We start from the raw sequence: 12997 nt of genomic DNA on the forward strand, positions 1-12997 counted from the left end.
TTACCGCGGAGCTCAGCCTTCCCGGCCGGCGGTTTAGGGCACGGCCGCGCTGCCCATGGCCGGGCACAGGATCGACGTGCCCAGCCTTGCCTCTCTGTAACTTCAGTCGTGATAGCAACATTCTGCTTTCCCTGCTGGATTCCTTTCAGAGGGGCTAACCCCACTTATGGACTCAAATAAGCCACTGCAGTGAAGACGCAGCCCTCCCAAAGCCCCTAGATCTTTCTCATATTGAAGGCTGCATACACGTTTGCAGTTTCCTTTAGAAGTTTCAGCCTAAGAATAGAAAATTTGTCCCATTTTTTTGTTTGTTTGTTTGTTTTCCTTTTTTTCTTCCTCTTTTTTCCCCTTGGCAGTAGAGGGATGAGAGTACAGGGCAGGGGTCCCGCAAGGGTCAGGGGTAGATCCTAACCCCAGACCCTGCTCACTACCCAGGCAGGTGCAGAAGCTTTGGGTGGGCACAGTGTCTGAGACTGTGTCCCTCCCAAGGCTCCTGCAGACAGCAGGGTGGCAATGCCCCTTCCTTCCCCTTCCCGCAGCTATTCCGCAGCCCCGTGGCCCTCTACTCCATCCAAATCACCGCAGGCTCCTTTCCCTCTTTCTGCGGTAGTCTAATCACATAATTCTATTCCCAGGTAGGGAAAGTTGCCTTTACAGTCTCCTAATGTTTTCCCCAACCGCCAAAGCCACCTGGCTGAAACCAAAGGGTTCCCGCACATTAGCAGCTGCCTGTTAAATGGCTTCATTACCGCTCTAATGACCCCTGCGCAGCTCTGCTCGCTACTGCAGCGGCTGGGCCTCCGCGGGGCTTTGTCCCTGCCCTGTGTAAAGTTACCGAGAGGTTTGGGGTTAGAAATTTTACACTTCCAGGAGGGGTTTGTTATGCCGGCAGCTGGGACGCATCTGTAACGGTGCGAGTTGGCCTGAAAGCAGAAAATCAGCGGGCCCGGGGCACTGTGCGGCTGTTGTGTCTCCAGCAGCATCAGGTCGCACACGGAGGAGAAGCAATGGGAAGGGGTTTGTCTGGCAGCAAACGCTCTTTGTGAGCGCTTCTCCGTCTGACCCAACCCAAGAGCACTAACATCTGTTTGCTCGCTCCTCGTTACACTTATCTGTCCTTGTTCTCCTCTCTTGTGGGAACGTAGCTTTAATTACAGCACAAAGTGCCTTCTGAGATCAGTGGGTGAATGTGAGTGCTGAAAGAGGAGTAAATCATGTCGGGTTGGATCTGGGGTGTGGGATCAGGGGTAGGAGAGCAGGCACTGTGGGTGCGGGGGGATTCATTCCCCTTGGTGATGGGAGGGTGATGCAGGGGCTGGCGTGGGGAATGTCCATGGCCCATGCACTCACTGCCCATCTTTTTCTTTCCCTCCCCAAGCTCCCCAGATTGGTGTAGGCTTTAGAGACCGCTTGCCAGCTTGTCTGCTGCCCGAAGGCGGGTGAAGAGCAAATCAGCCCCTTGGGGGCCAGAGGGGGCCTGCCCAGCCCTGCAGGGGCTGCGGGGGATATGCTAATGGAGTCGGGCCACTGCGGGCCAGCCTCCTACGATGCGCATATATAATAGGGCCCCGCATCACCCGGAGGCCACTTTGTCTCGGGTCGCTAATTGCAGAGGGAATCGCTGCATTGAGCTGCGAGCTGCCAGCCCACACTGCTGCCTCGGACGAAGAGATGGAGGTGATGGACAGCTGCCAGTTCTCCCCATCCGAGCTCTTCTATGACAGTTCCTGCCTGTCATCCCCTGAGGGTGAGTTCCCCGAGGATTTTGAGCCCAGGGAGCTGCCTCCCTTCGGAGCCCCTGCACCCACTGAGCCTGCCTGCCCTGAGGAAGAGGAGCACATCCGGGCCCCCAGTGGGCACCACCAGGCCGGCCACTGCCTCATGTGGGCTTGCAAAGCCTGCAAGAGGAAATCTACCACCATGGACCGGAGGAAGGCGGCCACTATGAGGGAGAGGAGGAGGCTGAAGAAAGTGAACCAAGCGTTCGAGACTTTGAAGAGATGCACCACGGCCAACCCCAACCAGAGACTCCCCAAAGTGGAGATCCTGAGGAACGCCATCAGGTACATCGAGAGCCTCCAGGAGCTCTTGAGGGAACAGGTGGAGAACTACTATCACCTGCCGGGACAGAGCTGCTCCGAGCCCACCAGCCCCAGCTCCAGCTGCTCCGACGCGATGGTAAGAGCAGGGCAGGGTGAGGGCAGCTCACAATGGGCTCGAGCAAGGGCCCTTGGCAGCGGGACTTCAGGAAAAGGTGGATAGCTTGGGTTATATTTAAAAATGTAGGACGGTTTGGGTTCCCACCGGCCCTTTCTCAGAGCTGAACTTGCACAGGGGCTTTGGGGCACCCAGCCCCGGTCCCTGCTCGCCCTTTGTCCCCTGTGCTTGGGGCCGTGTGCGGGGAGGGAGGCGCGACCCCGCTGGAGCCCACCCGAGGGGCCACTGCCCGCTCTACCGGGAGGCTTTGGGGGGCTGCGGGGACGGACGGGCCGGCACTGGCCCCTCGCTGTCTTGCAGGCGGACTGCGGCAGCCCGGTCTGGCCGGCGAGAGGCAGCAGCTTCGAGGCGGGCTACTGCCCCGAGATGCCCCACGGTAAGGCCGGCGGCGGGCGGGGGGCCGGGGGCGGCCGGCGGGCGGGGGTCTCGGCTGGGCGGCCCGCGGTAAGAGGTTCGCCCCGGTGCCAGGCTACGCGACGGAGCAGAGCGGCGCGCTGTCCAGCCTGGACTGCCTCTCCAGCATCGTGGACCGCCTCTCTCCGGCGGAGGAGCCGGGGCTGCCCCTCCGCCACGCCGGCTCCCTCTCGCCGGGCGCCAGCATCGACTCGGGGCCCGGGACGCCCGGCTCGCCGCCGCCCCGACGGACCTACCAGGCGCTATGAGCGGCCGGAGCCACCGCCCGTTCTGGGGCTGACCCCGGCTGCCTCTCGACCCGCCGCCCCTGAAAACCTCTGGGGCGGGAGGAGCGGCACCGGCCCCGCTGCACTCGGGGCTGGGAGCGATGCCGCCGCCCGGAGCAGCCCCCGTGGCTCGGGACTCGTGTGCTGCCCTGGAAACCCCGCTGCAAATAAAGCGTGCTACCACACCGCCCGCTCGACTGGTGCTTCTTTAACCGCATCCCCGGGTGCTCGCGGGGGCCCGGCTGCAGCGCCCGGCCTGGTTTGGAGCTCTCGGCTCCCCCACCCGCGCGGGTGCTGTTCTGGGGCTGCTCGTGGAGGAACAAAACTCTGCGGGGTCGGATTCTTCCTCCTGCTACGGGCACTTTATTTTCTGTGAGAGTGGCAATAGCATTTAATATCCATCATGTGTTTATTTTCATTGGGAAGTCCTTGTTTCTTTCCGTGGAACCAAAGACCAAACGTGTCAGGACTTGGCTATTGGATCGCACAGTCACTTCCTACTGTGAAAGAGTGCATGACCCAGGTCTGATACTTGTAGGGGAATTCTGATCTCAGTCACTCTCAGTGCTTTTGCAGAGACAAATTTAGCAGGTTTGCTAAGAACAGAGCGCTGATATCTCTTTCACAACCCACAAGGTACATTTTGCAATATTCAGAAAGCAACACAGCAGTGTCTGTTCCTGCTGCCTCTTGGTCCCACTAGCCAGGATGAAAATCCTTGACTTAGTGCTTGCAGTTCTGTGGATCTAGAAACAGCCAGGTCAAACTTTCATGAGTTTCAGGGTTAACAACTATTTCTTTCCAGGCTCTCTATCTACCTCTCTCTCTCCCCCATGAAACAATTCCAACCCTTTACATTTCTCTAGCTGCAATCAAAAACGGTTCTAAGCCCCATGAAAGAGGCCTGTGAGGGGGAAATGGGCTCCTTCAGAGCACCCAGGAATGTTTTCTATGGTAAGCACACCAAGTGGAAAGAGATGCAATTCACCGGTATGAATTAGGGATGTCTTTGCCATTTGTGCTGGTGTTGCTAGCAATGAGTGGCCAAGGGGCCTGGAAGTGGTGATTCACCTCTGATATGTCTTTCACTTGAACCTAGACCAGCTTAGTCACTTCACCGAAAGCTGCCACCTGACTGTCCTTTGGCAGCATCCACAAAGCAAGGATGAGGGAGTATCCTGTCCTCGCGGCACACAGGTCACTTGTCCCAGCAGGCTGTGGGATGCAGTGTGCCTCCTCCTGCACGGCTCCCCTGAATGTCACCTTTTGCCCATGCCGTGTGACCTCGAGATGGGTGGTTTTTTTGCAGAGTAATTTGGGAAGAGCTTTTTCCAGAATGATCTTTATGTCCTTGTAGATAGATCTCAAATAATCAGCAAGCAGAAAAAGTGGTTGAAAAGCACATAGCCCGTGTAAGGGTACAAACATTATATCATTTAATGTGCTCCAGGATGCAGTTCCCTAACTGAAATCAGTCCTTCTTGGCCATGGACAACAACTTCCTGAGCCCTCTGTCTGTAGAAATCTTTATGTAAGATCCTAAGCCTTTATTCATAATCTCTCACAAGTTGCTGTATTGGTAACTTGCTTGCTCCTCTCGAATAATATGCATTACTCAAGGACACTGCTTATGGCCAGGAGACAGCACAGAGCATTCTAAGTTATGGTTTACTATGGAGCCAAGTGGGGAACTTTCTGCATTTCATTCTGCACTGTGTTGACCTTGGCAAGTGATCTCCCGTGAAGTATGCAGAGCAACACCAGCAGATCACATGTTGGTAATGTACACCCCTCTTTGGCTGGCAGGCATTTTGAGCATTGCAAAAAGGTCAGTGCTTCTGAGACTGGCTTTTAAGAGAACTAGCAGAAGGACCAGCCTGTGGGATGTTTGTCCATAGCCCCTCCTCAGCCCTACCAAGCTAGATTACAGTTTCAGGCTTTTGTTATATACACCGAGAAAATTAACTCTCGATCATAGCACGTCTATAAACAAAGCTATTGTGAACCTGTGAACCAGCTCCTGTGCTGTAACCCTCGGGAGGAGTGGAAGTTAGAGCTGTGAAACCACCCTTAGCCTGTGGATTGGGAAGAACAAGGTGTAAAACGCTGCTGTCTGGGGACACAGCTCTTGTGGTCACGTTTTGTGTGGTCAGTAATAATGATAAGGAATCTCATCTACTGGCAAGAAGATGGAACAATGCCTCATAGCCTCAGGCTGATGTAACAAAGATGTCAGAAGTTCCTATTGCTCATTGCGATGAATGTATAATTTTCATAATAAAATTCATGTTATATTTTAATTTTACCTCTGAAATAGGAGCTCTCTTGGATTATATTCTGATTGAATTTGAGCTGGGCTTATAATTTGGTGATGATCTTCTTGTATCTTTCATTAAGAAACCAAGCAGAGACCTTCAAAGAAATGCTTATTTTAATCTCAGATAAAAAATTTTCCTGTACATTACAAACCTAACACGGGAACCTCTCAAAGATCTCTTAAATATAACATCAGGAAAAACGTCTGCTTAGGGAATAAGAGATGTAAGGAGCAGTGAATCCCCATCTGAAAAGTCAGTCCACTTCAAATGAAGATTTCCTCATATCAGGTTACAGGTAGCCATGTCCAAAAAGTAACTATGTCCAAAACCTGTCATGGATTACCTTTCTAACCTCAGAAAAGCTGAGCTTTGGGCTTATTCATAAGAAGTGCTGCCTTGTGGGGCCTGTAGGCCCCTTTCTCCCTCTTCAGTGTGCTTGCATGTTTCTGGAAGATTTTGTCTGCATGTTGATGCGTTACTGCTGTGTGCTGATAATGACTGTGCTTTTCACACCTGAAACGTTACGAGTGTGTTTATGAATTGGTGGATATCAGATGTACTTGTGTGTGCTTTCCTGGATGTCTAGCTCTTGTCTGTGTAGATGTGTGCCTGCAAATATTTTCTGCCTGATGTATATTTGTTTTTCTAAGAATGATTTCCCATGTGAGGTGTGTGTCTGTGTATTATTGAGAATGTGCTGTGAATTCATGTGTGCTGTAATGAGCTCTTGCTGGGCTTCTTGCAGCAAAGCTTGAAAAACAAGCTTCATCACATTGTTTTTAGTCACATATTTTTAAAAGGCACATCATTTGAGTATATGTGCTTGATTCGAGGGGAATTCAGCATCCCCTTCTTCCCAGCTTGGCCTGCTTATGAATATCATTGGTGGCAGCAGGCAACTCTTCCCTCCCACATCAAGACTCCCTCCCTCCCTTTCTCTGCAGAGCCCCTGTCTCGTTCAACACTTCTCCCTTCCCCTTTCAGCTGGGCCCTGGGGTCCCTGGAGGCCTGCAGCTGGCCTGCTGACCTTTGGCAGGCTCTGTTTGGGGTATCAGCCCCACAGCTGGCCACAGCTGCCTCCCTGGCAACTCAAGGTCTACTGAACTTGGCCAGATGGAGACTGGGCTGGGATCCTGCTGGCTAATCTGACACTGTGAGGAACGAAGAGCTCACCCTGAGTGTGGGGCTGAGCAGCACATATTGGCACATGCTGCCACAGGGTGCCAGGGCCAGACTCCTCAGGCCAACTGAGAAAGAGACAGCAGAACTGACTGTTTTTATTGTGCTGTATACTACTGTTCCTTGGATAGTAGTTAAGGCTTCAATAGCCACCTTCTTCCTCACTTATGTTCTTCATTCAGTCCAAGAGATAGACCCATCTACAGCACCAGTAAAGGACAGAATGAAGGAATTATTGCCCTTCCCAGACACAGTGTGATATATTTTCTCTTTATTCAGCTGCTGTCCCCTTCCTCCAGGACCTTATGCATCTTGGATGCTTATGAACCTCATGCCAAACTCACTGTGCCACTGAAGCAAGCTACTTTCTGAAAGGCCTCTTGCTTTCTGCTCCCCAGAGCAGCTGACAAGGGCCATCCAGTCCTGGAGCATTAGTAACATTTATGGGCTGCCTGGCAATCTGCTCAAAGATATTGGTGGCTGTGATGCCAAAGGCATTGCTGACCTGTACTTGAAGAAGGCAATAGAGAACATGATATATGAGTGTCAGCAAGCCCAGCGAGTGAACGTAAAGGTAGGTCAGCGTCTGTATTAAATCAAGTACATTTAAATCTGAGGCTCTCTGAGAAGCCTTCAGAGCTGAAGTAGCAGCAATGGAGGAAACGTGTCCTTTCTCTTTATTTCTCTGACCTTCCTTTATTAATATAAGCTTTTTAACTGATATTATTTTCTGCTTTGAAAAATCCATACAAAATGCATGCTAAGCAAAAACTAGAATCTAAAAGGAAGCATCAAAACCTTTAGCTTTGCTTTTTTTAAGTGCCACACTGTACTGCTTACAATGGGACTCCAGGACCCAGCAAAAGCTTGAGCCAGTGTCTGTATTATAGAGAGCCAAAATGCAGATATAATCAAGTTTGAATTCAGCCTATTGTTCTGATATCACACAATTTATTTGATTAGTAAATGAATAATTCCTTAATCAAGGGTAAATAAATAACTACTGTAGCTTCAGCTACGCCTCTGTGTGGCACAACGCCCTCATTAGCAAGTGCATCACTGCTCCAACAAGAGTTTGAACAAGCAGCTAGAAACCTGCTCTGCTCCCTTCACTTCTACATTTTAACTAACTCTATATCCAAGGTCTGCATTTCTTTGTTATGTTTAAACTAGAGTGAAAAAATACTGTTTGTTTTCCTTTCCAGTTCATTATGCTTTGAGGAAATAGAAAGACAAACAGTACTTAAGGTTTGAAAAGTATTTATTTCTACAATTGCTGTTTTGGAGCATCTTCAAAAATGCTGGGGTTGTCCCTTCCGTTTGAGTCATGAAGGAAGGCAAAATCCATGTCAGTGACCAACATCTCATGCAGTAAGAAAGGAGATGCCAAGTTAGTCAGAAGGCTGGAAATGTAGGTGGCGTAACATTCCTCGCTGTACCATAATTGGGGAATTCCCTCTGGAAGATGCATCTGGTGACAAAAAGGGCTTATGCAGAGGTTATCACATGACTAGATATGTCTGTTCACAGGGAGCAAAGCAATTATAACTTTAGGCAACTAGGGAAAAACTTAATAACTCTAAAATCCTCCATGCCAAGCGTGAAGTAGAGGAGAAATCAAGTAAACAAAAGCAAAAGACAGCTGTATCCCTCTGGTGCCTGAAATGCACATTTTTCACAGGGTACAAATTTCTCACGTTTTTCGCCTGGGTGAAATACAAAAATGACTGAACTTTGAAATACAAAACTTGTTATTTCTAAACTTCCTAATAAGTAGGGCAGTGAAAATTTGCTTAAGGAAAGTAAACAAGAACATGAAACGGCTCTTCTCAACCAGAAAACTATCTGCTTCTGGGGGCTCTCTTGGCCACCCTAGCTTGTATTTCCACCTCTTTAAACTCACCTGCAAGACAGAGGACTCAGCTGCATGCCTGTCCTCTCCCTACACCATGCCTTCTACCCCTGCATGCTCATACGAAACACTGTGAACCACTTGTCATGTGCCTCAGTGGCTCCCACTTGCTGCTGCTGTATTCTCAGCCCAAGTTCTGGCACACACCTCCTTTCCTGACACAATCTCTGCCAATCAGGAGCAGTGCAAATCCTTCACCAACACAGCAGCATCTCCCTCAGGCAGCAGTGGAAGCAGCTGCAGCCCTCAGCATGTCTGCATAGCTCCTTGTTCCCTCAGCATTGGTTCCGGGAGCCCAAAAGCAGAGTTAACTTCTGTGATATCACTTCTATAGCAAAACAGGAAGACCTTACAATGTTCCATTTACTATGGAATACTTATGAGAAAAAAAAAATGTATGTCTTTTGCTGTACAGTCTTGCTTTAATGCACTGTTTGATCAATAATGTGCATCCTTCCTTTTGTGTTTATAAAATGATTAGTCCTATTTTAATTTTTGCTTTTTATTCTTTTTTATTTTTATTTTTCCCCTCTCCTATAAAATGTTGTATTCTCTGTAAACAATTAACTCAGTTTCATGAATAAGTCAGAATGCTTTTCTGGTGTTCCTATGTATGGAAATGAGATTTAACTTGATGGAAGTTCTCATTTAATCAGAAATAGGGTATTACAAGGTACAGCTAGGCAGTGAAGTTTATTCCTGACGCAACTCCCCTCAAGCCCCTGGAGTTTCACCAGGAACAGATTCGGGCCAGAATATAGTTACACTAAATTCATGTTCTCATGCCTCAGAAATGGACTGTTTATATGCCAAGCTGTAAAGTGATATTCGCGATGACTGAAGCCTGAACAACATTAAAATATCCAGATCCTCCGCTCCAAATCCTCTGGTATCTGAAACTGTTCCTTCCCTGTCAGGAGGAGGGGCAGTGGCTGCCGGGGGTAAGCGAGGGCAGAGTGCAGCCATGCTGGGCCTGCTCTTGTGCTGCTGCTGGGCCTGGTGCTACATCTACTGTTAGGCCTGGTGCTGCACCTGCTGTTGGACCTGGTACTGAGCCTAGTGTTGGGCCTGGTGCTGAGCCTCCTTCTGGACCTGGTACTGATCCTACTGCTGGGCCTGGTGCTGGGCCTGTGGTGGAACAGGGAAACTGCCTTTCTGGTCTAGCTGGCTAAGCCCCTCTATGCAGCCCCCAGAGGGCTCGCTCCCAATAAAATGGATCTTTCTTGCAAGGATAAATGCTGTGGAGAGTTGCTTTTTTTATTGCAGTTATGGTGGGTACAGAGGTTCACACAGTGTGCTTGAGAGCCAGTGCCCACTCTGTGTTCACACCCAAATACTGTCACGTTTTCTGTTTGATTTGGCTGGGATTTCCACAAGTATGAGCTTGAAATCATTCTCACAATAACGACAGTGATTTTTAACATGCATGAATGCCAGGCAGCCCTGAAGATCTCTCAGTTGGGAATCTAGGTGTTTCTGCTGCAGTCAGTGAGGTCTTGGTGTGGGTCCTGTACTGAGGGTCTCTGCTGAGGAGGTTTTTCTGCCTGGATAATCCCAACCTTTTTAGGACAAGCATGATTCAGCAGAATGCAGGCAGGTCTCTTGTGGGTATCAGAGCTGCTCTGATAGAAAAACAGCAGAGTTGGGCTCTAACTCACAGCTGGAAGTGGGCAGAAGAGCGTGGGGATAATTTCTGACACTGTCATTCTCCCATTGCAATTAAATTAAATGAAGCGATTGGTGAGTGGTAGAAAAGAAGTCAAATCCCTATTGAAAGCGTATGCTCTATGTCCCAGCCAAATGTGACTCAAATATCTGTAGACTGAAAATTGAAATTTAGAAACATATCACCAATCCAGCAGAAAGCACAGTGTACCAATACTATACCTTAAAAAAATAGGAATAATTCAGCAGCACCTGGACTTAAGAGAGCTATGATCTGTTTTCCTTTGATCCTCATATATGAGCCTACCTTGAGGTGACACACTGCACGTCTGGGGGTCTCACAGCTCCTGGATTCACCAGGGATGGCTGCTGCAGCAGAGGCCTTTTGGGTGCAGGAATTCAAAGCTGAATTCTTTTTCCAGTGAGATTATTCTTTTTATAAAGCTGCATATGCGCACTAGAAAAGCAGTTTAATTTGTCTCTAACCTGGGATAAAGCACCATTATGCCACTCAGCTGTCACTGGTGAGTGTTTGGAAATGGTAAATCTATTTTGGGTCCAGTAGCAGTTCTAATCATGGCAAACATCCTTCCAGTCTGAATTAAAAAATAGAGAGTATAGGACAAGGTCTAATTTGTTTAAGGGTTCTGAAGTTTAAGGGATGGATTTTCTGAAGAATATAAGGTTATTTGTTTGAAAAATCCTGCTTTTCAAAATGTTGCCATGCAGAGTTTTAAATATGTACCTTGAAAGTAACCAAGTGTGCTGTTTAAAGTCTTTAAATCTACAGGAGTTAGGCTATTTTCCATGTCTTACAGCAGGCAGAGGCTCAGACTCTACAGTGGGGTTATGTCTTTAAATATATTTGAGAATAAAACTCAAGACGGGGGTTTAATCACAATGGGGATTTAGTGATCTCTGGTGCAGAGTGAGTTAACTTCACAGAGTGCTGTCATAAGGGAAATGCACTGTGCACAGTGAGGCACCTGGGTTCCCAGCGCAGTGTCTGGGAACATGTTATGCAAATCAGAGCTCTGCCTAAATCTGAGAATGTGATGGAGATCATGTCTTAAACTTAAATGTCATCTGACAGTGCCTTCCCCTAGTTAAGATTTGCATTTCTTTCGTCTGCTTGAACTCTTCATTTTGTGGTCTAAGCAGGAATTAATGCTTCATTGAAACAGTAGGTGTGTTTGTGAAATTGCTTCCCTTCTGTGACACAGGTTACCACTTACAGCACTCACTCATGGTGAAGAAAATGAATCAGGTCCCTTTCCTGCTTGTACTGGTGGGAGTGCTTTGATTAGGAGAGCAGACATTGACAGCAGCTGGGAGAAGATCCCAAACTACCACCACCAGTGACACTGGCCTTCTTGTTATAGTTTGACATAATGCCTGTATTTTCCTGATTCCAGAAGTCACCACATTTTTTTGCCTGTATCCTTTAAAATCCTGTGATGAAATGATGAAGTGACTCAAAGTGACAGCACTCACCCATAGCAGATTCCTGGCATGCTTAAGGATACTAAATCATCGAGGTCTCACTTGCAGTACACAGGATGGTTCTGATGGCTTACCCTGCTTCTACCTGCTTATCTTCTACCCTGAGGGATTAACTGTTTGGAAAGTGTACAGAGCTCTAATAAAACCACCCTCTATTACAAAGAGCCAGGCTGCTGTTCATACTCATCAGAGGCTGCTGTGATGTGGAGTGGCAGCAAAACACCCAAAACAATTTTCTGTGTGAGTCACTGGGGAAATGATCTAATGAATGTGGATGCTGTCCTCACATGTTTCAAGTGAATCCCTCGTTCTGTTGCGCTCAGTCCTCTCAATTAGAAATAATGCTGATAACACCAGATGTTGCCATCTCTCCACAGGTCTGTTTTGAAATTTTGGGCTTCACTGGACAGAAATGTCCTTTAATTTCATTCTCACATTTTCAAGCTGGAGTAAAGAAGGGCAGAACCAAGCCCATTACATGGCTCCACTGTTACACGGCATATGTTGTCCAACCCCGTCCCCACACTGTCTGACCAGTTGGCTTGCTGCAGTCCATTGAACTATAATTGAACAATTTAGGGAATCGTATGTGCAATTTGATTCATTGCTATATATGAAGTCACTCCTCCTGACTTTGCACCCTAAATTCCATAAATTATCTTTTCCCATCCACTTTGTATTCACTGCTTTCATGCCAGGCTATTCAGAAATCATCTTTGTAACAAATAAAGCAGCTGTCCACAACAGCAGAGTCTAAGTAGGATGATTTCCTGCATTGCCTTATAGTCATACAGGGTAAATCATACCAAACCTCGCAGGTGACACTTGTCACCCAAAGGGTGACACGGTGGATATGAACATGGGGCTGAAGTGGCCACTTTCTTCCCTTGGGGATGTGGGTGATAGGACAGCTTCTGCAGTTGGGAGTCAGGGTCACCAGGGAGGGGAAAACAAGGCTGAGAAGTTATACTGTCAGATAGAGCAGGCTTCTGTAAATGTCCTTGTGGACTCAGTGTTATCAACATGTTAATGATTATTCTGAAAGATGAAATTTTTGGCTTCAGATGCCCTAATCCCCATGGGAATGTGTAGTTCTTGGATCTTGCCTCTCATAGACAGATGAATGCCTTAGAAAATCTTTCAGTAAGACCTAAATTCAATAGGATACTTCTGTGCTTGGTCAGCTTATGATGGCATGTACTGTCGAAGCTGAGGGCATGCGCTATAAATTCAGGTGTGTAGTTGTGTATTTTGGGCTATAGATGGCAGTCGTTTCTTCTAGTTTTCTTCTAGTACTGTACAGTGCAAAAAAGTTTTGGCCTGTGATGGTGCCTTTAAGAGATAATCAGTACCTAATAAATAAACAGCACTTTTAAAGTGCTATAAAGCACAGTTAGTCATATGCTGGTTGCATAAGTGTCATTTTCTCACCCTTTTTTTTTGGAGTGTCTTAAAATCTGTACACGAGGGATAATTTGTTATTGTATTTAGTTTCATGCTATGGAAAACTTTTTGCACAACAA

At 47.9% G+C, this 12997-nt stretch overlaps 1 protein-coding gene across 1 annotated transcript; it reads left to right on the plus strand.

The window, feature by feature from the left end:
• Window positions 1-1585: 1585 nt before the first annotated feature.
• On the plus strand, window positions 1586-3087 carry MYF5 (myogenic factor 5). The gene is made up of 3 exons (XM_015857363.3): window positions 1586-2178; window positions 2518-2593; window positions 2686-3087. Exons 1-3 carry the CDS (start codon window positions 1672-1674, stop codon window positions 2877-2879), a joined length of 777 nt encoding a protein of 258 aa, XP_015712849.1. The 5' UTR covers window positions 1586-1671; the 3' UTR covers window positions 2880-3087.
• Window positions 3088-12997: the final 9910 nt, after the last annotated feature.

Source organism: Coturnix japonica, chromosome 1 (assembly GCF_054131305.1).
Source record: "Coturnix japonica strain WE chromosome 1, WE-NBRP24, whole genome shotgun sequence".
NCBI lineage: Eukaryota > Metazoa > Chordata > Aves > Galliformes > Phasianidae > Coturnix > Coturnix japonica.

Excerpts from the sequence above, each read along its gene's own strand:
- MYF5 (XM_015857363.3), top strand. The coding sequence starts at position 1,672 with ATGGAGGTGATGGACAGCTGCCAGTTCTCCCCATCCGAGCTCTTCTAT. Across the intron at positions 2,179-2,517 it reads CCAGCTGCTCCGACGCGATG|GCGGACTGCGGCAGCCCGGT; the intron begins GTAAGAGCAGGG and ends GCTGTCTTGCAG. Across the intron at positions 2,594-2,685 it reads CTGCCCCGAGATGCCCCACG|GCTACGCGACGGAGCAGAGC; the intron begins GTAAGGCCGGCG and ends CCCCGGTGCCAG.